The sequence below is a fragment of the Haemaphysalis longicornis genome, unplaced genomic scaffold, assembly GCF_048455015.1.
Source record: "Haemaphysalis longicornis isolate Haplotype H1 unplaced genomic scaffold, Haemaphysalis longicornis Haplotype H1 scaffold_1, whole genome shotgun sequence".
Lineage (NCBI taxonomy): Eukaryota > Metazoa > Arthropoda > Arachnida > Ixodida > Ixodidae > Haemaphysalis > Haemaphysalis longicornis.
Window position 1 is genome coordinate 284,881,434 of NW_027526203.1, and position 24,347 is coordinate 284,905,780.

Genomic DNA, 24,347 nt, shown 5'->3' on the forward strand with positions numbered 1-24,347 from the left:
CTTAAGTATTGTTTTTCATTTCGCATACAGACAAAAGTATGTTGCCGAGCTACTCTATGTCATGGTTGCCAGCATTAGTTTTGGTAGGGACACATACGGCTCGTAGATCTAAAAATTTCGATTTAGAAAGTTCTAGGGCGTTATCAGCAAAACCGTTTCCCGCCAAGGTGCTTCAAGTGATGCCCTTTCATTTGGGATAGAGAATATATACTCGACAAAAATCGGTTGTCTGTCCCTTTAAGGGTCTTAAACCTATGCTTTCAGTCAATTTTGCCATTTCTCTCTAATTCTACCTCTAGAAGCATTGGAATACAAGCACTGCAAAGCAAGAAGGCATGATAGTAGTTTAGGTCCCAGCACATGCCTTTTTCATAAAGCACATCAATGATTTTAAAAATCTTAACAGAACAGAGAAGTCTGCTGGTGGGGAGAGTGAGGTGGAACGAAGCCTGTGAGAATACTCGTGTTGTTGCACCGAGAAAAAGGCCTCGAGACTACTGCACCTTAAAACTCCTCTTAGACAAGACACGGTGTCTATTTCTTTTTTAATGGCTTGACCATGAGAAAAGGGTAGTGCCAACCAGACCACAAAAACAAAAAAATAAAGGGTGGGGGCGAGAGCGGGGGGGGGGCACTAGCAATTATATCTGTTGAAACCTGCAAGAGCATCCACACTACGACGACTCTGTAGTAAAGTGCACCTTTGCCACATCAAAATTGTCACCACAACAATTTAGGTATTAATCGTTCAGATACTAATGTCTAGGCATGTGTGCATATATTATTTTATTGTTTTCAAAACGAATTTGTATTGAACATATTTTTTTTTTCTCTCTCTCTCTCTAATAGTTTCAAGTCGATATGAATATTTTGCTATCACCAATACAACTGATATTTGCATTTCCTTGATATGCTTCAGTACCCTGTAGAAAAACTAAAATGGTTGTCCAAAAAGCTCGTGAAAAATTTCTAATGACAAAAAAAAAAAAAAGGCTAACTAGCTGCTTTTAGCTTTTGGGGCCCTGGGCACCATCAAGCTGCTCAAAGAACAACTTGCTGTTTGGGGTCCATTTTTCCATTGAGAAAATGAACTTCTTAGTGTGGTTTGCACTATATTATATTTCATGCGGAGACAACTTTATTCTTATTAGGTGACTTAACCTACAAGTGGTTTGACATTACTGTTATCTGAACGTATGTACTGAGAAACCGATTTTCACAATTCCCCCGAACTACAGTCCACCCCCCCCCCCCCCCCCAAAAAAAAAGAAACAAATGGAAGTATCATGAACATTCAGTAAAGTTCTAGAAAGACAACCCTATGAAATTTAAGGCAAGAAAGATCAGCCGGCATGCACCTAAAATCAACTACACCCTTCTGCCCGCTTTGCATGCCCTCTTCTCGTCTCTTTACTGTCACAGCACTGACAGAACATGGATTTTTCCTTTAAAACCTGTGCTGCGACGTCCTTAAAATGCACAAATTTTATACCTGGGTATTTCACGCCAAATATAAATGTGTAAAAAGCGACGAGGCCACAGCCGGAAAAAATGCGTGGTATTAAACCTGCGATGTTGCCATACTAGCTTCCCCGGGCGTTATAGCAGTACGAAGATCGACAAGTTTGTAGTCCCTGCTTACGTCTTCTATACAAAACAGGCATTAGAAAAGACCAAACACTGCCTGCCGATGATTTGATCATTGAGAAAGCAGGCAGGGGGGGCTATGAAGTGAAAAAGTGTGCTGGTAGGCTATTATCTAATAAGTCCCCCTTCCCCCCTCCTTTCGCCTCCGGGGCGCGATAATGTTATCAGGGCACGAAAAGAAACATGAGGGCAGAAGGCGCCAAAACCCAACGAGAAAAAGGCGCTTCCTTCCTCTCCTTCCCTTCCTTCCCCCCTTTCCTCTTCCTTCCCCCCTTCCTCTTGCCCTCCACCGCATGCCAACGGTGCATTGCGGGTAAGCTATACTTGCATGTTTTCGGCTTGGCACTAGAAGCTGTTAAAATAACACAATTCTACGTATCCGAGACCACTGAAATAAGTATCTATTCGCGTTTCCAGACTTAGAAATACTTGCCGTGCAACGCGATCGTTTGCAAGGACATTTGAGTCGAATGACCTCAGCAATTTCAAGTTCCCTTCGAACTGGAAGGAGTTCCGCCGATTTACACACACGACAATTCTCGAAGACAGTTTAAAGTTACCGCGTTCACCGCCATGTTTTGGTGTCGCCACTGCCACAAAGTTTAGTTCTCGTAACTTGACAAGAAATATCATTTCAAAATTATACTGAGCCAAAAAGCACCTACGTGAGGAATAAAATTGATTATAACCTACATACGCGCACAAAATATGGACAAAATAGAATGCGCAGTATGACCAACGTTTTTAGATTGGGTCATCTAAAAACGTTGAGTATGGCTTCCGCCGGCGTCGAGAATACAAAGCTACCTTGTATAATCGTAAATTGAGCAACAGAAAAAAAAATCACATGAAAAAATTATTAAGCGAATGCTAAATTATTTTATTTTTAATCATTTAAAAATCATTTAAATCATTAAATAACATCATTTTAAACCATTTAAATAAAAATATAAAATACGTAAATATAAAATAAAATAACAAAAACGTCAATAAACATATTGGCAATAAAATACGCTAATAAAAAACGTAAATAAATATGTTGGCAAATGCAGCACGCAGAAACTGTGCCAGAGAGCACGAACGTTCGCGTTTCAAAGGGCTCTGAGAACCTCAAAGGTAGGTGGTGGTGCTCCTTTGACTCAAAAACGCTGTGGCAGCTAAAAGGTGACATTTGAGTCAAATGCCATTCGGCCCAAGGGCCTTCAAAACGACCGTGTAGCAAGGGGACTAGAAGACTTCGATATTCAGATGTGTTAAAAATTTGCAAATGCCAATTAAGGCAGATATGAACTTCGGGCGCAGACGAAAAACGGACGAAAAGGTGTCACAGAAGTTACTTTTACGGCGAAAGCCGTAAAAATGAGGAAGGAGGCTTCGCGAGGTACTTGTGACGTATGTATACATCTGGGCCACACCGCTGGTGGTTTCGCAGAGCGGCCGCTGCCGCCGATTCGCGCGCGTCTCCGAGACACAACGCAACGCTATCCAGAGGAATTCCCCGGCGGAAGGTCACACACTGCAAGGCAACCCACAGGTCAATGAATGCAGCGGTCAACGCCACGGCCACCCCTGCACAAGGCATTCAGAAGGGCCGAACAGGCGGCTACGGCCAAGGGCGGCGCCGCAGCTGTCGCCCTGCTTGAATTATGCCGCGACAGGATGCAGTTACTAAAGCCAGTCCGTTTTTTCACAGGCTTTACTTAGCTGTAAATTGTACAGCCCCCAACCCCCGAGGTAAAAAAAAAAAAAAGACAACTGGAGTGAAAAAGTTTCCTTCCAAGCTCTTATGTCCTTCGATGAAAACCAGAGTGCAAGCCATTGGTCGCCTTGAAAGACGTACTAGCGACGAGAAACAAAACGGAGAGTGTTTGCACAGTATAACGTGGCTAGTTTTTTTTTTTTGTATTTGTAAATTTACAAATACAAATCAGCTCTGTGATTACGACGCCAAAAACGGAAAAGACAGGTGACACTGCCATTACAGGCTGTACTACGACCTTTAGAAAGCATATTTAAGGAGCTCGCAAAAGGCGACTGGAAAAAAAAAAAAAACATTTCTGCGCAGGCTACAAACGTGCCACCGCGTGCATATTATAGTGGCCCTCTGTTCACCGCCTCTGCCCACCCACTGTTTCGCAGGGCGGCCGCGATTGGCGCTGCATTCGATAACACCTTCAGAATCCTTACTTACACTTAAAGGGACACTGAAGTGATATGTAAACATTGCGGGATTACTAGCGCAAATTGTAGTCCGGAGTCCCCAGGCCATGTTTCGACCACTCTAGGCGCGTTTACGCGATTTTATTTAGTAGAAAAACTAATTCGAAAATGCTGTCCTCCTCTCTTTACGCTCGCCCATTTTCTGTGGCGTTTTCGTGTGACGTCAGGAGGGGAGGTGCTGGCAATTGGCTGGCTGCGCTACTGCACGGCTCCCCGGCCTTCAGACAGAGTCAGTCGGCCCAGCGTTTCGTCCGCCGGCCGCCGGCGGGTCGTCGCAATCAAGGAGGTTAAAAAAAATTGCTTGGTCGCAATTCGTTCGCTTAGTTGAAACGAAGCCAGGACACGTTTGTGAATGGAAGAATGTGCCTTTCTTTACTTGGTTTGTTTGTACACTGTATCTAGCTCCAAGTCAAGGTCGCTTCACACAGGCGCTGCACAAGCGCACATGCGACGCTTCGCTGACTGGTACGCCAGTAGGAAAATATAAGGCCTCTTGAAGGCGGGAGAAGAGTCAGCGAAGTTAATATAGGTACTAAATAAATAAAATCAGCTGATATTTTTACCGTACAGCGTAAAACTAGGGCGCGGGAAGCACTTTTTTGCGCTGGGCGAACAAGAACAGCGGTCAGCAGCACGACTACGCATCTGCGAACGCTTTTCCGTCTACGAAATGCAATTGCTAGACGTGAGCTACTGTGGAAACTCGGGCGACGCTTACTGCACGAGCGCAGTACAACAAATAGTCACCTAAGCTGCTTGAAATGCCAAAACTAAATAAAAGTGTAAAACGGTTGTGCAATATATACCCTATATTAGGAAGCCTTGCGGATACGGCTTCGTGGCCGAGTGGGCTGAGGCGTCATGTAGTTTACCGCAGATGTTTTGCAAGTCATGAGTTCGAATCCCCGCGGCTACGTGCTTTTTTTTCTTTTTTTTTTTTTTTGTAAGTTAACTTTTTTGTTTTCCGCCGATGTTTTCTATATTGAGTTCACCTTGTTTTGGGCCGCAACGTTCATGTTTACACGAACTAGTTCACAAAACACGCGCAGGCTGGCACTGGCGCGCTAGCGAGTTCTCGTTGGCGTGCTGTTGCCATAAGCACCGACTGCTTGCAGGCAGTGGGCACAGGCCAGAATGAACAGACCCTTGGCCTGGTGCGAACACCCTTTTTACGATACAGGCATGAGGGAGGCAAGCTCCAAATATGGGGGAAAAGCGCATGACATTTGGGCGTCTGCGGGTACGCGGAGGGCGTTCATGCACTGCGTAGGTCTCGGCTAGTGAATGCTACGACTACAAGCCGTCCTGGGAGGCTTATCTTGTGCATTTTACAGCCGCCAACATGGCAGAAGCGCGGTACGATGATTACTGAGATATTGAGAATGCCCATCCAACAACGCCATTGGTTATGTTTTACAGAACCGAAACCGAAACCGAAACTTGTTTGATTGCTAACCTTGGGCATCGTCCAATCACGGCGCCCCTCCTCTCAACGTCACAGCCTTAGTTGGTGCGGCCGCCGCAAACCGCGCATGGTAGTTTTTCTTCTTTCGCGCTTTGTAAAATAATTACCGATTTGTCAACCGGATAAACGATGAAAAGTGTGCTAATTTGACCCAGCCTACGCAGTGCAAGCAAAAACGGGAGCTTGACAAATTCACTTCAGTGTCCCTTTAATTTAGGCGCCACTTACCTTTCCCGGCGCCTTTAACGAGCTCCCAATAACAAAACTTACGCTGAATGAGCGCCTTTTCGTGACCTTATCGACCCGAAACCTACCTGACGTGTTACTTTTCCCCGACGATAGCTTAGCTGAGTTCGTACATTAGGTGCGTCGTGCGCAAGAAATAGAGAAGGCTGAACATGCGTTTTGCGAAAAGCACGCGAGGACGGATCCGCGCTACCACGCGGACCCAGCCGCCAACCATGTGTATGGTGCCACCATACCATGTGCAAGCACAGCCACAAGGCGCGCTAAGAGGCGAGAAGGGAATGCGTTAGAGTTCCTGTATATCGCGTAGCGCAAGAGTTGCGCGTCTGACTGCCACATGCCGCGGGTTCCAGCTCGACAGGAAAACCCGCTTTCAGTGCTGCGCACAAGACCCCGTATTCAGTCAGTTCTGCTCAACTGAGCATCGGTGGTTGCGGAAGCGGCGGCCGCTCAGCTGATAAGCAGCCGACCAGCCGACTATCGGGCGCCAGTTTTTGTCCGCGCCGCTATCCGCCACTCTTCCTCGCCGCTGCCGCTGGCGCGGCGGCCCGGCGGCAGCCCCTGCATGCGAGACGGGTGGCTTTTCTGCACGACCTGGAACTCAAGATGGCGGATAGACCAAGGATGGGATAGACGCGCAACTCTGCTCCCCTAGAGGAGCTATATTATGGAACTCTAGAATGCGTACATCACGAACGCCACACAGCGGGCCTACATTTACACATCTGCGGGAAACCGTTCCGAAACGACGCACGACTGTTCGCAAACATGCCTGCCGCAGCCAGCAACACGCGTGAATTTAACTTTACCCATTTGCCCCCAACGAGTATGCAAGATAAAATCTGGTAGCTCCAAGAACCCCACCGACGTGTCAAACTCGGACGGTCTATGCACAACAACCCTTGCATAAAGTTTGACGATAGCACGGAGGAAAGAAAGCTGAGCTTTTTCCCCCTCCATGGCCGGTAGAACCAAGCAAAGGGTGCAGGGAGAATATAAACTCAGGCCCTCAAACTCCGGTGGAGAGAGGCGTCAGAATTAATCTGAAAAAACTGAAATGTTACTTTACCGCATTACTGCATAGTATTCTCCAGATGCAGCCAGGGCTACTGGTTCACTTCAAAATATTATCCAGCTCAGCCTTTCTTTTGATTTGGGCTACGACGCCGCAGCAGTGGATGGCTCTAGTCTCAGATTCTTCAGCAGCGCAGGAAGAAGTCCTGACATGCTTCGCGGCAAAGCCAACTTTCCGCATCGCCACTAGTGTTCGGACAAGCTCAACTCGAATCTCCGCCATTTCCGCAATACGACAACCCCGTGCAGCCAAGGTGACTACAGGCAACATGTCTCGTGGCATTTGCAACTCCCGACTCTGGTCCCAACCATAGTCGCAACGAAAACTTGATTTTTTTCCCCCCGAGGATAAAGCGAGTGCAGGTGTGAGTCCCTGGTTCGATACCGGGTTTCGGCACCACTACGTCGAGTCGAGACTACAACGCCTTCGTTAAAGGAAAAGAACCGTATTTACATTAGTCTACGCACAGAACATGTCCGATAGCCGCTATCGTTCCTCATTGTCATTTTCTATTCCCACCTGCGTCACTTCTTTGCCCTTGGCGGGGAAAAAAAAAGCTTCAACTGACAACCACGAGCGTATGCACCCAAAGCGGCGGGGGACACTCATTTCCCAAGACTCGGGCACAATGTCACAACATTTCTCCATAGAATTGACGCGTGCACTGTGCGTGACTCACTTCAGCTGAGAGTGCAGCTTGCTCGCCTTGGCCAAGAAGTCTTCCCAGATTGGCGTACCACCCTGTGAAGGAAACAAGAGATCGGATTAGCGAAGTGCCGCGGAGCTGAAGGAATGTTTAGCAACACGACATCATTTTTCAACACAGAACAGAGTACTGGAACATTGCACAAGATTCGGCATGCCCGAAAGCCCCTGGCCCGGGTGGTGCATAACGAAAAATAAGCCCACGTCAGGGCTCTTGCTGCTCCACTGTAATCTGAGGCCAACTCTACACATGAAGCATATAACCCAACGGGCAATCTTGAGGGTTTTGAATAGCTCAGGAAGCAGGAATAACGCACTTTCGGAGCAGCTCTTAGGGGGAGCTTTGGAGTAGTGAAATTATATCTTGGAGCAGGTTTCTATAGTCACGTACCCTTGCTAATTGCAACATTTATTTCTGATATTAACGAATTACTATAATGTAAATATTTTGTTTAATATTCCTATTTATTTATTTATTTATTTATTTATAATATTAATATTCCTACCAGACATCACACCAAAAGAAAAGAACGACATTCCCGAATATCCCAACTCAACTGAGATGAGAACCAACCAGCAAAAACTAGAAGAAATTAACGATATTCTACCGGGGCTGTCCCATCGTTAGCCCTCGCTAGCCCTGCGGGGACTCTCCCCCGCAGGGCTAGCGAGGAAAAAGGTTACTAAATACCAATTACCTTGCAAAGCAGAACAGCAACCAGATGATTCAATTAAAAGAAGTGCTCCCACTTAGGCACACAGACGAGATTTTGACGAACGTAAAAGAACCACAGGTTGCCTAAGTTAGTCTAGCTTTCTTTTACATGAAACCACGTTTAGCAACTTTCTTGGAAGCAGTGGGACGTGGGTTAAATCCCAGGTACGGACAAACGCATTTTATATTTCAAGTTGTTAAAAACTTCACGCAAGCTCAAAAATAAAAAAAACTATTGAGAATCGTTTGAGTACGCACGGCTAGCGAGGGCTAACGGGGACAGCCCCGGTAGAATACCGTTAATTTCTTTTAGTTTTTGCTGGTTGGTGTCCATCTCAGCTGGGATAATTTAATGGCGGGAATGTCGCTCTTATCTTTTGGTCTGATGTCTGGTCAGGTTCTTTTCTTTTGGTCTGCTTTTTTTTTTTTTTTACTTTTCGGAAAATCCAATTACTGCTTTTGTTGGTTTGGCTTGGGTAGGTTGAAGGGACTTTGCAACACTTTTTCTAACTTTTTTCATAACCTGTAATGCTTTCAGAACGTACTCAACAAGCGCATCCAGTCCTAAGGTTAGGTGGCTACAAAGTACCGCTGCCAACTATTACCGCTCTACGCCCAATCAGACAAGCCGTATCGCCGCCAATCGCCGCTACTGGACGGCTTCCCCTCGAAGTAGCAACGAACGCATTCGACAGCCACTTTGATGCCGCTCTAGCTGTCGATAATTATGCATCTTTCACAGTGCTTGCAGGCACGAGTGAAAGCGTTTATCCGAAGTGTTGCAGGGTCCCTTTAGTTCCTGGGAGCGCAGTAGGGTAGAAAGGCATTGCGTGGCAGCGCCACAGAATGCGGGCGTGGCAGGCACAGGGTGGTCACGCAACCTTTTTTTTTTTACCGCAAAGTGGATCGCTTACCCTCTTTTTTTTTTTTTCTGCTCGTAATATTGACCGTGCGACTGCGAGCAAGAGGCACAATGTTGGTGGTTTATCAGCACAAGAAAAAAGTAGTGCTCAGAAATTGCAACCAGCTATTTTTAGTTGTTCGTTTACGCCCACTCGGCGTGCGCATTAGGGAAGGCGCAACAAAGTACCAAAGTACTACAGCAGGAGAGCTTAGCATGGGCGGGCGTTCAAACAATTCCGCCAACACAGCCCATTCATTTTCGTCTGCTTGCGCGCCTACGCCCTTCTTCAGGAGCTGATATTCACATATGCTTCGCACGCATTGATTTGAGCTAAGTGCAGTCACCACCACGAGCGAACAAAAATAACATTTTCCCCAAAAAAGCCGTTTCATTGCAAGAAATGCAGAATTCTAGCATGGAGCGCTGATTTAACAACATATTGAGAAACATGTTGGTGCCGAGCAGGTTTATTATTTACACGCCAGGCAACGACGGCAAAATATATCAACCATAATTATTTTTCCGACTCCTAAATTTCACACAAAACAAGTATAAAACCGCGAATTCCATTTGAGCTCGCAAAAGAGGTGCGGCAGGCGTGGGCATGCTGAAAACTAGTGATAACGAAAGCCATTGATTTAAAGACACCTGCATAGAAAGAGCGTTTTAAGCGATCGGACTCGTCACGCTGAGGAGGAGAGGAGACTGACGCCACCTGCTCGAACGGGAGAAGACTTGTCCGCGTGGGTTCCCACAGTTTGAATGCCAAATGAAGGTCGCAGTGACCCGACGGAGCTTTTGAATACCGATGCACGCTCTGCATTGCCTGCATTATACGCACCGAACCTTGGCGAGGACTTGACGCACAGGTTCTAAACAGACCGGCTTCAGTGGACTCCGCTGCGCTACTCAGTCTAGTGGGACACCAAGATACCTTCCTGGTAATAAATCCCGATAATAAATGGGCATATACCGTTCGCCATGATCCAGACCCCACCCACACACCCGGAGAACCTTTCCCAACGCATTTGTAAAAATGATTGCGAGTTTCGATTTTTTTTTTATCGGTGCATTTCTCGGTGTTTAACGACATTTCTCGGTGTTTAACGACTGTCACACACCCACCCACCCACCCACCCACCTACAAAAAACGCTTTATCGTAACGTCATTCGGTTCATTTTTCCAACTCCCCCATATCGAACGCCAAAGCTGACTTGCACCTAGTTTTAAACGTGCGCACGCTGGTGAAAGAAAACACGGGCTTCGCGCAAAAAGGGTACGAACACGTTCCTACGCTACTTCGGTTCATTACGAACACTTTTCACCAAAGATGCACCCTTTTAAATTACATCAGAAACAACGCCTGCAAAATGCTCGCTACACAAACTTAGCATTTCTCTGTCGTTTGTAAAGTGCCAGTTATGTGATTCCTTCTATACAGTGTAGAAAGATCCATGTTTTTAAAGATAATCCTCAAGAACTATAAAACAGACAGTCTTCAGTAACTTTTACATACGTTATTTGGTGGTGTGTGGTAATGCACGTTACCACTTTTTTTTTTGTTCGGCATGTACAGCCACGCGTTGATAAGCATCCCACTTTGGGGTATTTCCAGACGCGGTACGTGGCTGCCAAGCACTGTGCATGAACGGCGATAATTGAACCTCCGAAGTGGGATGCCTTATTTTTAGCGCAATTTTTAGGTTATATTGCCTATTTGCGTACGCAGGCATTGTGTGCGTGTGAATTTACGTATACGTATAGCGATGCTGCCACGCACGGTGAATATATGTGCAATAGATTAGCCTCCTCAATGAGTCGGCGTTTTTTATACTTCTCGCCAAGCGCGATATTCAGGCGACATCGTACATATTTGTATACAGAAAGGGTATCAGAAATGGGAATGAAAAACGCAGGACTAGCTAGCAGTCAAAAACGCCCAGGAAGGCATAGCGGAATTAGTTCGCCATTTTTCCCTCGTGCGGGATAAGAAGACGCTGACAGAGCAGTGCAAAAGAACGACACCAGCAAAAGGAGGCACAACTATGGCGCCGTGTTTGCGCGTTCACCAATTTGTGTTCACGTCGTTTACGCTGTACCTTCCCCCATGCTTCGACCTTTGAAGTGAACAATATGTCCAGCGCAAGCCCCATGCGCAGGTCTCGACAAAAGGCGTGCTTCCGTTGGTCTGAGCCGTGATGCGGTCAAGTCCCAGACTGAGCAGGCCCCCAAGACGATTTACCACATCAGAAACCCGCCCCTTGCATCTGACGTCGGAATAACCACAGCAGGCACGGATACGAGGTGCTGTGGAGTGGCCCAAGGTATCTGTTATCCGCGCATTATCAGCGAGGTCTAAATCTCACCTTGGCGAAGCGTAAGAGCAACGCCAGTGTTTCACGGTGATGCCCTTCAATGCCGGGTGGTGGAAAATGCTACTTCGCCGTTTTTCTAATAGAGGCGAAAAACAAAAACGTCCGTGTATCGAGATTCCAGCACACGTTAAAAGGCCCACATTACTTTTGTAGCCCTCCACTATGGTAAGCATCGTCGTTCATGGACAAATTTCATGGTCAAAGTTATCGACAAGGCAGTTCACTGCCTATCCCTTGAACTTTGGACAGTACGTCCTCTTACACGCCGCACGGGTGACACCAACCGAGTGCCACAGACAGCGTTGTTGCCCCCGACTACACAGTGGCCTTCACGCAGCCAGATGCAGTCGCCGCACAGAGTCAACGACTGCTAGAGCCTGCGCACAAAGACGTCACGCTGGAAGGCCACGGTGTAAGATGGCCGACGGTGAGCTTTCCGCGCGTTTCCGGTGGTCGGTGTCGAAGATGGCTTCTACTGTTTTAGCGGCCAACGGAAACGCGTAATCAGCCTCCTATACCGTGCCGCTTATCTTTCTGCGAGAGGTCTGAGGTCTCGGAGGCACAGTTCGTGCATGTGTGCACATGTGTGTTTTGGCACTGCTCGGAGACGGCATTCATTGCAGCGGACGGTAATCAGTCAAAAACAGATAACGCGCACCGCGACTACAAGGTCGGATCGTAGCTCGCGCGTGCTCTGCTGGGCTTGGCGCTTGGGTCTGTCTCCTCCTCAGCAAAATACCGTGACGAACGCGTGTGTGGAAAAGCTTACAGCGCCGAAAGAGGTGCTTTCTTTGCGTTGTTTCTTGAGTTTTGGCATTGATTGCGGGTTTCTGATAGAAAAGGCTGCTTCGCGATATCCGTAGAAGGCCAGTTTGCGGCTCACCACTTTGTATCGTTCGCTGTTCACTCAGGAGCGTGTATAGTACACCTCCAAAGCTCAAGGTTCAACAGCAGAACGGATGTAAGAGGTAAACTAACTGCGCGTTAGAGGTTTCACCATAGCACCAACACCCTAGAGGCTTCAGCCGAGGTTGTGTACATCTATCTACGTAAGTACCACCTCTGCCCCAAACCGCCAATCCCCGCATCAGACGTCAGAAGAAGTCTGCGTTACCCAAAATGAACCTAAACATGCGGAGCAGGTTGTAGCCCACTGAATACGACGAATGTGTGTAGCAGCGCGGAAAACGGAGCCACACGTAAATGCGGATGCATGCCTTCCCGGGGACTCGTATCCAGCTTGTCCACAAACCATGCACCACACATCCACACTCCCAACACCACCACCGAATCTCTCCTAATAAAAGTATTTCTCCTCCTCCTTCAGTCCGTGAAGAGTGCTCATCTTTCCTTGAAGAGAAGCATCAAGCAGTGCTTCATTGAAGGAAAGTTTGACATCACCTCAATGCAGCCATACGGGTACAAAGGAAAGCTATTACAGCCTTCTCAGAAACCTCGCAGATGAAGAAAAAATGGCAGCATCTCCACTCCGTGGATGATGGCGAGGGTGCGGAGTATGGGGACTCGAAATGACATCCAAGTTGCGCCCGGATGACATCCGATTTGCGCCCCGACCGTCATTCGGCTTGAGCTGTGAGTTGCACCTTGATTATTCCCTAAATGAAACTGCAACTCACGGCTCAAATCGAATTTCGCTTGATTTTCGCTTGATGGTGGTGTGCGCACGGATGGACGCGGACGGACACTACTAGACACTCGTAGCCCAATGGGCAAGACGACTGACACTAACATTGTCTGGTCTACCAGACACAGGCTCGAATCCTGCCGGTGCCTGTGTGATTTTTGGCGATTGTAAATGCTATGCGCACGGACGCGGACCGACATTGTGCGGTCCTAAGGTGCTTCGCACCTAAAATTCGTCCTGGTCCAGGATGAATGGCTACATTGAGGTGGATGTCAAACTTTCCTTCGCAGGAACTTACTCCACCTTGGGGATTTACCCTAAATCTGGTCGATTAGTGCTTCATTTAGTAAGATTTGTTGTTCCTTAATGTAATGCCTGTAGACTTGCAATTTCTCATTTTTGGACGTTTTGTTTTTTCGACTTCAGCTTAAGCGCGAGACTGAATGTCACTGATGACTAATAAATTATCGAAGTTACGTACAATACCGCAGTGGCGCACGAAATCTAAGCGGATATGTCGGCGGAATCTTGAAGGGAAAGCCATATGTCAAAATCAAAAGTGAACGCACCACTGTCTTGTCGTGTGCCTCAATTTTCTCTTTCACGCTTCTTTGTCGTAGGCGAAAAAAAGTGAAATTTGAAACTTCTTTTTTTAAGTTTGAATAAATTCAAGAGTTCGGTTATTTTAATATCATTACAACCTGCGCAAAGAGATTGTTCTCAATTTCGTCACACGCAAGACACTTTTGCCCAGCTGCGGCGTGATGCGTACACGACAAAACAACAGTGCGTGCCGCGTGGCCAAGCCAGAAGGATGCACTTGTGTAGAAGTAAAGCTAACCCTTTTTTCCTCCGGTATTCGAATGTTCGGGGGGAAAATGGCCGCGTATCTGCTTCTTTCGTTGCAAATGTCGACGAAAGACGACAGTCGACTGGCGCCCCCGCCAAGTAAATGCCTCCCTTCTCTTTACCGCTCACCTCTCATTGTTAATCTACCGTATCGTTCCTGCCAAAATAACACGCTAGAGGTTTGCTCAAGTCGATTTAAATTTACCGCGTTCCACCACTCCAAGTGGGGTGCCTCGATGACAGCGCTGCTGTACGGCGGAGACGCGCGTGAATCAAGGCACTCCACTGCAACGTTTATAGAACCACGTTGCCCTACCGCACGAGCGTTCCAAGCGAAACGTTGAACCTATCTAGTGGAACCTTTCGTTGCTGTTGCCGTTTGATTTCTTAAATGCCGCCAGGAGCTATAGTAGCGCGGGAAACAGAGGCGACGGTTTTCTACAGTTCATGTAGTATTTCATTTGCTATTGCAAAAAACCAAGCATTCATGATTTTTAAAATAAAGGAACGCTGCAAATATCACTTATGTATTAATTTTCTGCCTTACATTTGTGTAATGTCTTGTTCAACAATGTTGACAAGTATGAACACTGACACCGGACTTCGGCGTTTAGTGGCTGTGGGTATACGAGACTATTGCGCAGCTTCTGTTTTGCTTCGGCCGGGTGGCTGAATCGAGTCACCGACGGACGGACGGACGGACGGATGGACGGACGGACGGACAGACGGACGGACGGACAGACAGACAAAGAACAAAAATTGGAATCTTTATTTGGAAAAAGCAGCCTTTTTTACGAACCTAACTTGTATTCTGGCTTCATGGCCCCTTTAAACACCAGACAGCGCCAATTTGGAGCAGCTCCTTTAAGGGGGGATGGAGGGCAAAACCAACTGAAAATTGGAGTGTTTTATTATATCGCCAAAATACAGTCAAACTTGGTTATAGCGAACTGCAATATGCGCCACGATTAGTTCAATATATCCAATAGTTCGAAATAGCGGAACCCGCCTATAACGAGTTTTTTGTTACGAGTTCGCAATACGCTGGACCCCACCCCCCACTCTCCCTCCTCCTGCCATCCCCGCATGCAGAAACGAACATAATGTACACAGAACTATCTGTTTATTGCAAGCAATAAAGCTACTTTTCGCTGATCGAAACCTGGCGTCGGATAGTATTTTTTTTTATATTGTAGGGAAAACGACGGTGCGGACTACGGACGTCAACGCGGGTGACATCGTGAGTTACTGAAATGCTCTGCATTTAAAATTTTGCGTCTTTCGCCCAAGAAAGACTATCGTCTTTAAAAAATCTATACTTCGAACGGTAAAGGTGCGCTGCGAACAAAATCGAGGAGCGAGCATTGTTTGCGAAATATTCAAATGTTCGCATATTAGCGAGCCTATAGAGTCAAACCCGGCTATAACGAACCCGGATAGAGCGAATTATGCTATATATCGAACAAAAAAAAATCAGTTACGGAAATACATGGGAAACATATTCCTTATAACGAAGTTCACATCCGATATATCGAACTCCGCGCGCCTAGAATGGCCGCCGAAATGCATGGTCTCGGAGCGGCGATTGAGATGTGGATTGGCCGCGACCACGGAGCAAGAGCCGCGACTGGGACATTGCGCCTTGTACGGAGCGACGTGACGGCCGACACTTTCCGTAACTATTTCCGGCGCGTGGGACTTACGACGGAACCCGCCCAGTCAGCGAGTCCGGACCAAGACAGCCGCATCAGTGAACTATGGGAACATCTCGCCAACGTTGCCGATGATGTCGCGAGTGAAAGCCGTCCGATGCTTATAGTGAAGCGCTTTCAGCAGTCGATGTGCTCCGCCAATGCTTCCTCGATTTTGGAGAACGCAGACTCGTACTGCTCCAAACAATGTTTCGTGTAGAGAATGCTAGTTGTAGCTGCCAAAACGAAAGTGAAAACAAAAATCACCGCTTTTTTTTTGTTGTTGCAAAGTAGGCAGTTAAGGCGGAAAGAAGTTATTTAATTGCAATAAATGGATTATTTTGGGTATGGTTAATGACTACTTTACTGTGTTCGTTTCTGCATGCGGGGATGGTGGAGTTGAGGAGGGGAGGGGGGGGGGGGGGGCTACCGCGCAATGCGAACTCGTAACAATAAGCTCGTTATAGGCGGGTTCGGCTATATCGAACTATTGGATATATCGAACGAATCGCGGTGCATATTGCAGTTCGCTATAAACGGGTTTGACTGTAGTACTGTTTCTTGACCCGAGTTGCTTAAGAATGTCACCACACAATTTTCCACACTCTTAGGCAAAAAGGACTAAAATAGGGACTAAAATACAGCCGTTAGTCTTCGCCGGCGACCGTTCATCTTCAAGGGGAGTATCTGCGGCAGAGTACGTGCCGTGTGCATAAATGCGGACTAACTGTTCGTCCCCGCCGATCTATAAGCAGTAACGGGAAGACGAAACGCATGCAGTTAGTCTCTTGGCTGCGTCGTTAATCCCCTAATGGCGTCGTCGTTGCCCTTTCGCGCATATGTCTGCGAACAGTTTTATATTTACAAAACACAAGCCATTGCAGTCACTGGGTGCTTTAGATGGTGCCACGGGAGAAAATATTGATGTTAGGTATAAGAAAATCGCCTAGGGTTAGTAGAGCGGCGGGTAATGGCAAGGAGCGGCGAAGCGCGATTGCTATACGCTTCTCGGAGAGGTTATGTTGATACGCTGTGTTGCATACGATTCGTGCGAGGTAATAACGGCTAATGAAAGCTTTCAAGCGCATTAACAGTAACGCAAAAATTACTGACAATAGAAAAAGTGGATTCCTGAGCGTAATGAATATGTATATGTGTAACAGACGAGAAAAAACGCATGTTGCTGTTGACAACTGCAAAACGAAAATGCTCGCTACAGGTAAGCGTCTCGAAGTTATATTTTACACTCGGTACATAATTGCCTTGGGCACCAAAGCTATGACAATGCTGCAACTGCTGTAAAACCCGCTTGCATTTCCCAGTCACAATCGTCTAGCGACACGAATTTGAAGAATTCAGGCTAAGCAACACCGAATTTGCTTTCGCCGATGCAGGCAAATATGGCATGTTTCCTTATTCTGACACTCACACAGACGACACCTTTCACATACGTTACATAGAGCACTTAACATATGTATCGAACACTAAGAAAGCACTTAGCTTGCGCTAATTTGTGCGGAAACAAATGAGTCGTCCGATCGCCCAGCTACCTATCTCAACTAGGCGACGACGAGTTGATTGTTATTTACGAGAAAAACTATGGTTGTGAGGCTCTATTTCGAATCGAACTGAGCAATAGTCCCTAAACCTAGCAAAGCGCTAAGCGCAAGGCGAAAAACGCGGTCACGTTCGCTTGCACAGATAGAAATTCGGGCACCAGTTGCAATGGATCTGTTGCGGTATGCACAGAACCACACGCTGTACACTTGGATATTATCTACCTCAATAACCATCTGGCGGCGTGGTCTAGCGGATAACGCGTCGGGTTCCTTGTGTAAAATTCCGGGCGTCAGGAGTTCGATCCCTGCCGGTGCCGGAGTTTTTTTTTTTTTTTTTTTTTCTGCACTCTACGCAGTTCGTCCTTGGGGAGTATCGGAATGGACCATCCGGGTGGGGGACTAACCGTTCGTCCCCTCGCAGTTAGTCCCCAAAGGGACTAATGATTGTGGCAGAGGCCGTTAGTCCCCGAAAGGACGAACTTTTAGTCCTTTTTGCCTAAGAGTGCAGGTGCCCGAGCTTGAAGTTGAATAATACAGTACATAAATTTGTAAGGAATACAGAAAGAGGTCCCATAGTTTATCACTGTGGGGGGACCTCTTGTTAAAAAGTACATAAAAACAGGCAAAACATCAAATAAGAATAAATATAATGTAGATTTATACGCAAATCAATTGGACATGGAAAAATGAACACAGTGCGATGATGATCGTTCATTACTGATCAGGCCAAAAATGCACAGTGGTGGTTATAAAAACAAGACGCATCCCTGGAGATCAACAATATCGAAATATAGAACAAAAAGAGTTTAATCGCGGCAAAACAGCTTTGCCTGGCATTCCCCGGTTGCTAGGCCCCGCTTGACTTAATTATGCAGTGACTAAGAACTAAACCCTTCAACAACGAAGGACGGCAAGATTTTGATTCCCCGGCGAACGCTGATTTTGATTCTCAGGCTCCCCTTGTTGCCGTTGATGCCGATATCAGTGCGTCATTTGAAGCGCTGTTTCGGAGGGGATTTCGTAGGCATGGTGCACGTACGCGCCAAGTCCACGTAATGGAGACGACCGGACGTACAGAATATGGCCCCTGATATCTTTCATGCGCAACTACTGTGCATCTCGCGAAGATATATACACAACGTTTTCTAATCACCAAAAATAAACCTGAGTGATAGCTGACAATGCAGGGGTGAGACAGCCCAAAGAGATTTGGGAGCATTTTTCGGAGCAGCAAAATTTCGATTTTGGAGCAGAAGAAGCTTGATTTGGAGCAGGTAGGGACATTTAATACATCGTCTTGTGAGCTTAAAAAATCACAATTTCAGCAATTTGAAGGGTCAAGTACACATTCCAATCAGTTTTGAATACACGTACACTGAAACAGCCTTACGCGAAAGAATTTTTAAAGAGTATCTAAAGTTCTAACTGCACTACCTTTTTCCTAACTGGTGAGATTGTGTTGTGGCTGTACGCAACACTGACAACAAAACTGCCGTTAACATTATCAAATTTAAGGGCTCTGCAATTGTGGCGTGTTTTTTTTACCGTTTCAATGCTAAAATTATTATTTTTGTAATCCCAGGCTGCGTTGTACGAACGAGTGTAGTCACGGCAACAGTTGAGCAACTTCGAGCTAACGGTCGCATGCCTACCCGTTGCAGTCCATGGGGCGCACGTCCACCCGGTGATCATTTGAGTAGCGTTACTGTTTAGCCACCTAGTTTTGGGCATTAAATTTCACTTCGCATACATCAAGTGTTATTAGTCGCGTGCTATGGCAACCATGCAGTCCTGCAGCTATTGGGCGCTGCCTGGACAGGTCGCGGCGCCGCAGCGCCGCCCGCAACTTTCGTGCCGACCGTTCCCTCCCGGGCCGGGGCTCGTGATCGCGCTTCGAAGCATAGCAACACCTCAGCATTTTATAACACCACAAAGAGCCAAAAAGTTCAATTCACGAACCCGATTATAGACGCACGCACCGCGTTTCGCACTCAAGGACAAACCACGCCGAAGTCGTAGGCCCCACATTTCAAAACCTTTTTGTCGACCCGCGCAACTTCTCGTAATCTCGCACCAATCTCAAACCATATCCCCGCGTTAACGTCACTGTTCAGAGCCACAATTGATAGAATGAATAGACTGGAACCCAGCTGATAGCGTAAAATAAACCAGGGAAAATATCGGCGATGCGCAGTGAGCGCGTGAAGTAGGCAGTAGCAGGCAGATCAGGCGGCGGCCATGTTTGTAGCCACAGCGATGCCTAATCGGGAAGGCCGTTTCAGCGAACCCGGACAGAAAGCCAATCGTGTTTTAGAAGCTATCGTTTGCTTCATTTCTTCAGTCTTTCTATTTTTGCCATTTCTGTGTTTGCAATTGACCGCCAATAAAAGCGGTCTCTGGGATGCGGGAGGCTTTCGTCCCCACCGGAACTGACATGAGCATCAAAATCCGTGCATTTCAGGCTCTTTTGGAGCAGTCTGGCGCAATTTTCGCAATTTTCATGCCTTTGGAGCAGCTTGGCGCACGAAAATGGAATTGTATCAAAAAGGCGCAATATGCGCAGCTGTCTCACCCCTGGACAATGCGAAACTGCGCTCACGGTTCGTGCGCTTTCTGAAGGGTAAGCCTGCTGCCGAAAACATCCTTTTACGGCCAGGTAAAACGGAGCCTATCCCAAACACTCCCTAATTTGGACCGTAATCAGTGCAGAGCAACCGGCAGCCGTTCAACTACCCCCCGAAGGCGGGAGTCACGGCTCGCGCCGCACATAGCGGCCAGCGCCACCTTTGGAATCCCGTTAACCGGTTGCGGTGACACCTGTTGTGTTTAAAGAAAGATGCATGTACCACAGCGAAGCTTTCAGTAAAAAAAGTCACCTTGCGGCAGCTATACGCAGGGGGCCTCCTCGTCGAATCGTTGCTGTTTTTAGGTATTTAGATTTTTAAAAAGCGTTTTTTCCCAGGCGGTACATTAAATTGTTAATTATTTTATTAATTGCATGAACTATAGTAATCAAATGTGAAGGGATAGCTTAAACCCTCAACCACCAACGTATTCAAAAACGTTTCGTGAAGATTTTAGGAACAATTCTGAATATGCATAACAAAAAAAAAAACTGTACACCAGAAGAGAACATACGGACACGGCGTGGGTTCCCTTCTGGTGAAGTTTTTTTTTTTTTTAAGCTTTTTCGCACTTAAGGCATGTACCGATTGGTCCGCCTACAGTCCGCGATGTACGACTTATAAAGCATGGCAAAAACGCGACCACACTGCTGAATATACCGTCGCTATATTAGTGCGTCCGAGGGGTACCCCAATGTGAGAGAGAGAGAGAGAGAGAGAGAGAGAGAGAGAGAGAGAGAGAGAGAGAGAGAGAGAGAGAGAGAGAGAGAGAGAGAGAGAGAGAGAACTTTTATTGAGCGACAGGGTTACTCGTTCCACCAAGGCGGTCTGAACACCCCGTCGGAGCTACCCAGCGCGCTCTCCCATTGCTCGTTACGGCGAGGGAAGGAATTGGAAAGACAGCCCCACATAGAGTTGGGTAGTGTGGCACGCTCGCCACACGCGGGGCAATGAGGGGGAGGGGTGGATGTAATGGAGCATCGCCGTGAAGGGTAAGGGATGAACCTGAAGAAGACGCCAGGTGCGCGCTTGCTCGTGGGTGTGACCGGGTGAAACTACAAGGCAACCAAGAGGTGTTAGTGAGTGAAGCAACCTTCCCCGCCAGTTATTTGAAATACGTCAGCTGCTTCCAGCCAATCACAGAGGGCAACTCAAAGTGTAGTGTGTATGTAGAGCGTCTTCAGTGGCACACTTCAGTCAACTTCGAAACACGGGAGCATAATTTACAGTTTACAGTAGGCAGAAAAAAAGTTAATCGAAGTATTACTCCGACTCGACCCACGCAGTCCAGTCGCCGCATAAACGAACTCCGAGACAGAGTGCGCGGAGCGCACGCGCCTTCAATCGCAGCTTCGCAGTGTGTTCGGCTCGGAGACAGGAAACGGCTGATCACGCTTTCAAAGGCGGCAAATATCAGTAATATGATTTCGCAAGCAACTGCTCCTCAACTTCCCGCAGAAGATAGGGGCGCGCGCGCGAAGATGCGGCTCTAACAAGCGTCGAATGACGGCAACGGTATACGATCAACGCCGTACGCGCACACACTGGACCACGTCCGGAAAAACGACCCGACAGCGGCCAGCCCGGCTCTGGCATTGACGCCCTCCGCTCACATTGCCATAGGAAGACGGGGCATCAAAGACTGCGTCCAAACAGAAGGCGCGTGCATCGCGAAGGGCGTCGCGTATTCGGTTGCATCACGGCACCAAACCTCCGCGCTGGTTGTCAAGAGGATCGCATGGCGCAGAACCGCTCTTTGGCGCCACTCCCCATCCTCCTCCGGCGACGCCGACGCGCCTCTTCGCAACGGCTTCGGCCTTGAGGCTCAGGTGTCCGCGCACCAGAGCGACGCGGTCCGTGCTTTGGAACTGCACGGTCAACTGGCCGTGACCGCTCCTGTGCTACGCGTATCGGGTGGACGGCGCCACACGGCCTGTGAACACTTTCGTCACAGCGCAGTCGAGCGTCTTGGGGCTGCACGTGGGCCGGGCACCACCGTTTCCGCCCACACGTGGCCTTCGTCGTGAGCCGTCACGTGGCCGCCACCGTGACTTTAGCAACGAGAGCCGTGGAAGGGGAAACAATGCAGTCCCATGTTTCGCTCTAAGAGCGTGGCAACCATGCGACAAGAGACAGCGAGAAGACAGCCCCTTTGCTGCCTGAACAATATCAACATAATACACCCAAAACTACTAGGCCTTGATAAACCTATTTCATTATACAGCGATACGTATGTGTGCGTGCGTGTGTGCGTGCGCGCGCGCGCGCAAGTGTGTGTTGATTGATTGTGGGGTTTAACGCGCCGACGCAACGCAGGCGATGAGGCGCACCGTATACGGCTCCGGATTAATTTTGACCACCTGAGGATCTTTAACGTGCGCCAAAATCTCGTACACACGGGCGTTTTCGCTTTTCGTCTCAACATAAAAGCGGCCGCCGTTGCCGGGAATCGAACCCGCGTCATCGGGCTCAGCAGCACAACGCAGCGGGAACGCGCGAGTGAGTGAGTGCGTGCGTGCGTGCGTACGAAACCAGACAACCAAAGGCCATTTCTGCAACCCGCTGAATGTACAGACCAAAGCATTGATGAATTTTTATCGACTCGCGAAAGCTCCACTTCATTGGAGACGAACTATCAAACCACAGCTGTTTAAACTTCCGCTCTTTGTCTTGACAATACCACAAAGAACTAATTCTGTGGAGCTTATATAAATCCCCACCACATCCCCTCACGAAAAATTAAAGCCGTTCCACTAAACGTGAAAGCTGTCGGAAGTGCAGAGCAGTGATTCGCCAGAATGGGCTGTGGCGCCGTTATCCGCTCACTGCTACCACCCATCACGTCTTCGCCTCCCTGTCTCACTCCTCTCTCGATGAATTGAACGGAGATCTGTTCATTGCAATACAAATTTCCCGCCTTCGCAATGCTCGCGCGTTCCCTGCCTGGAACAGCGCGAGCGGGAGTTCTGTTCTTTTAACAGCGAAGTGTTTAGCAAATCGTTATTTTTCGTGTCCGCGGGTACAAATATAAAAAAGAAACGCCGGACGCCCGTGAGCGCGTGCCTCGCGGCGACCGCCCAGCGTCCTCGCCGCACGTTTGTCAAGCCAAGCATACCCACTGAGGAAGATTGGCCAAAATAATCTCCAGCGTTCGCCGTAATCGTGGCAACACTTGCTCGAAACGAGAAATACACGTCATAGCGTACGCCCCTCCAAGGTGATGGCCAATAATTATCACTTCCGAAAAATGAAGGAAGCTCACACTTACAGCAACAATGCTGGAGTAAAGGGCGTTGCGGCAGCGAAGAAGCAGCAAATGGGCTGCAATCGCGATGGTCGTTAGGGTTGCGTACAGTTCAAGTCTTACGCGTTAGTGTAAGCATCCTTCATTTTTTTTTTTTGTGCTTGCTTTCATCTCGCACGTGCCGGCAAGGCGCAGGTTGGAACGCGTCGTTTTTGGCGTCGTTTTTCGCTTACTATAGTAAAAACCAACCCAACGGGCGTTCCTAACTAAATGGACGAGGGGGTTGCCGGTTATATACACAGATTTTGCTTCAAATGTACATGCAGTTTTATTTTCGCTAAACAACGGGGAGATGTACAAGAGCCAGCGGTTCAGGAGTTTCGAACGGTTACGACTATATAAGCCGCTTGTAGTTCGAAGCCTCTGCTTGAGTCCGTTACGCCGTAACGCGGTGGAGCTCTACTTGGGCCCGTTATCTCGCTGCGCCGCGTGATTCCGGCAGTGGCTTGACATTGTGACAGCGAACAAGCTACGACGACAAGGCGGGGCCCTGATTGCATGCATGCGGCGGCGGAAGAGAACCCAGGGAACGGAAGAGAACGCCACATCCTTCAGGATGTGCACATCCTTCAGGATGTGCACATCCTTAAGGATGTGGCGGGTGGGAGCGAACCGCCACATGGTTCACTTGGCGCAGCCTATCAATGAAACACTGCCACATTAGCTCCAAATTCTAGTCCAGTTGTGTGTCTAGTTCTCCGCTTCAAGTGATATGAAACCCACCTTGATTGGTGGAGAAAAGCGTTACAATGCGTGTCAGTCATCGAAAAGGCCCCAAGTTTTCAGCTTTTTTTTAAACTTCTGCATCGAAGGCAGAAGCTCTGCATTGATATACAAATTTCTTTACTGTATGGGCACAGTTCCTGGAGGTTTGTGAAACCGCCGTCTTTATAATGATTAAAATATTACATGAAGCGAGGTCATGCGCGGGACGAAAGGCGACAACACGAAGTTCCCGGTTGTTTAAATAAAGTTTAGACATTTCAGAACATGCCAACGAAAAAAATTCCCCCGCATTTCCCCGAGGGGGAGAATGTGAAAGTGCGAATGCACGGTTGTCGGCCCGCTTGCGGCGCTTGCGCTCGGCCCCCGCAGCCCACCGCCTCGCCGCCTTCTCTTCCATCTCTTCCATCGGGTTTGTAGTATCACGTGTACACCACGCAGTTATCAAGCCGCTATAACGCCGCTGAGTCGCCAACGCACGCCGCTGACGACGTAGTTTGAATGCGTTAAAGATATAAGGCGCGTTACTAACATTGATATCAGCGTCGCGTCCGTGGCTTGGTCGGTAGAGCGTCGCGCTGCGGCCGCAAAGTCCTCGG

The 24,347-nt window shown here is 48.0% G+C and overlaps 1 protein-coding gene across 3 annotated transcripts in view; it reads right to left on the reverse strand.

The window, feature by feature from the left end:
- LOC144147020 (uncharacterized) overlaps positions 1-24,347 on the reverse strand; it is an 85,864-nt gene that overhangs the window by 40,539 nt on the left and 20,978 nt on the right. For all 3 annotated transcript variants that reach the window (XM_077679056.1, XM_077679040.1, XM_077679048.1), the window contains exon 2: positions 7,333-7,394. In XM_077679056.1, coding sequence (XP_077535182.1) covers positions 7,333-7,394 — 62 coding nt within the window. The remainder of the gene's footprint in view (positions 1-7,332; positions 7,395-24,347) is intronic.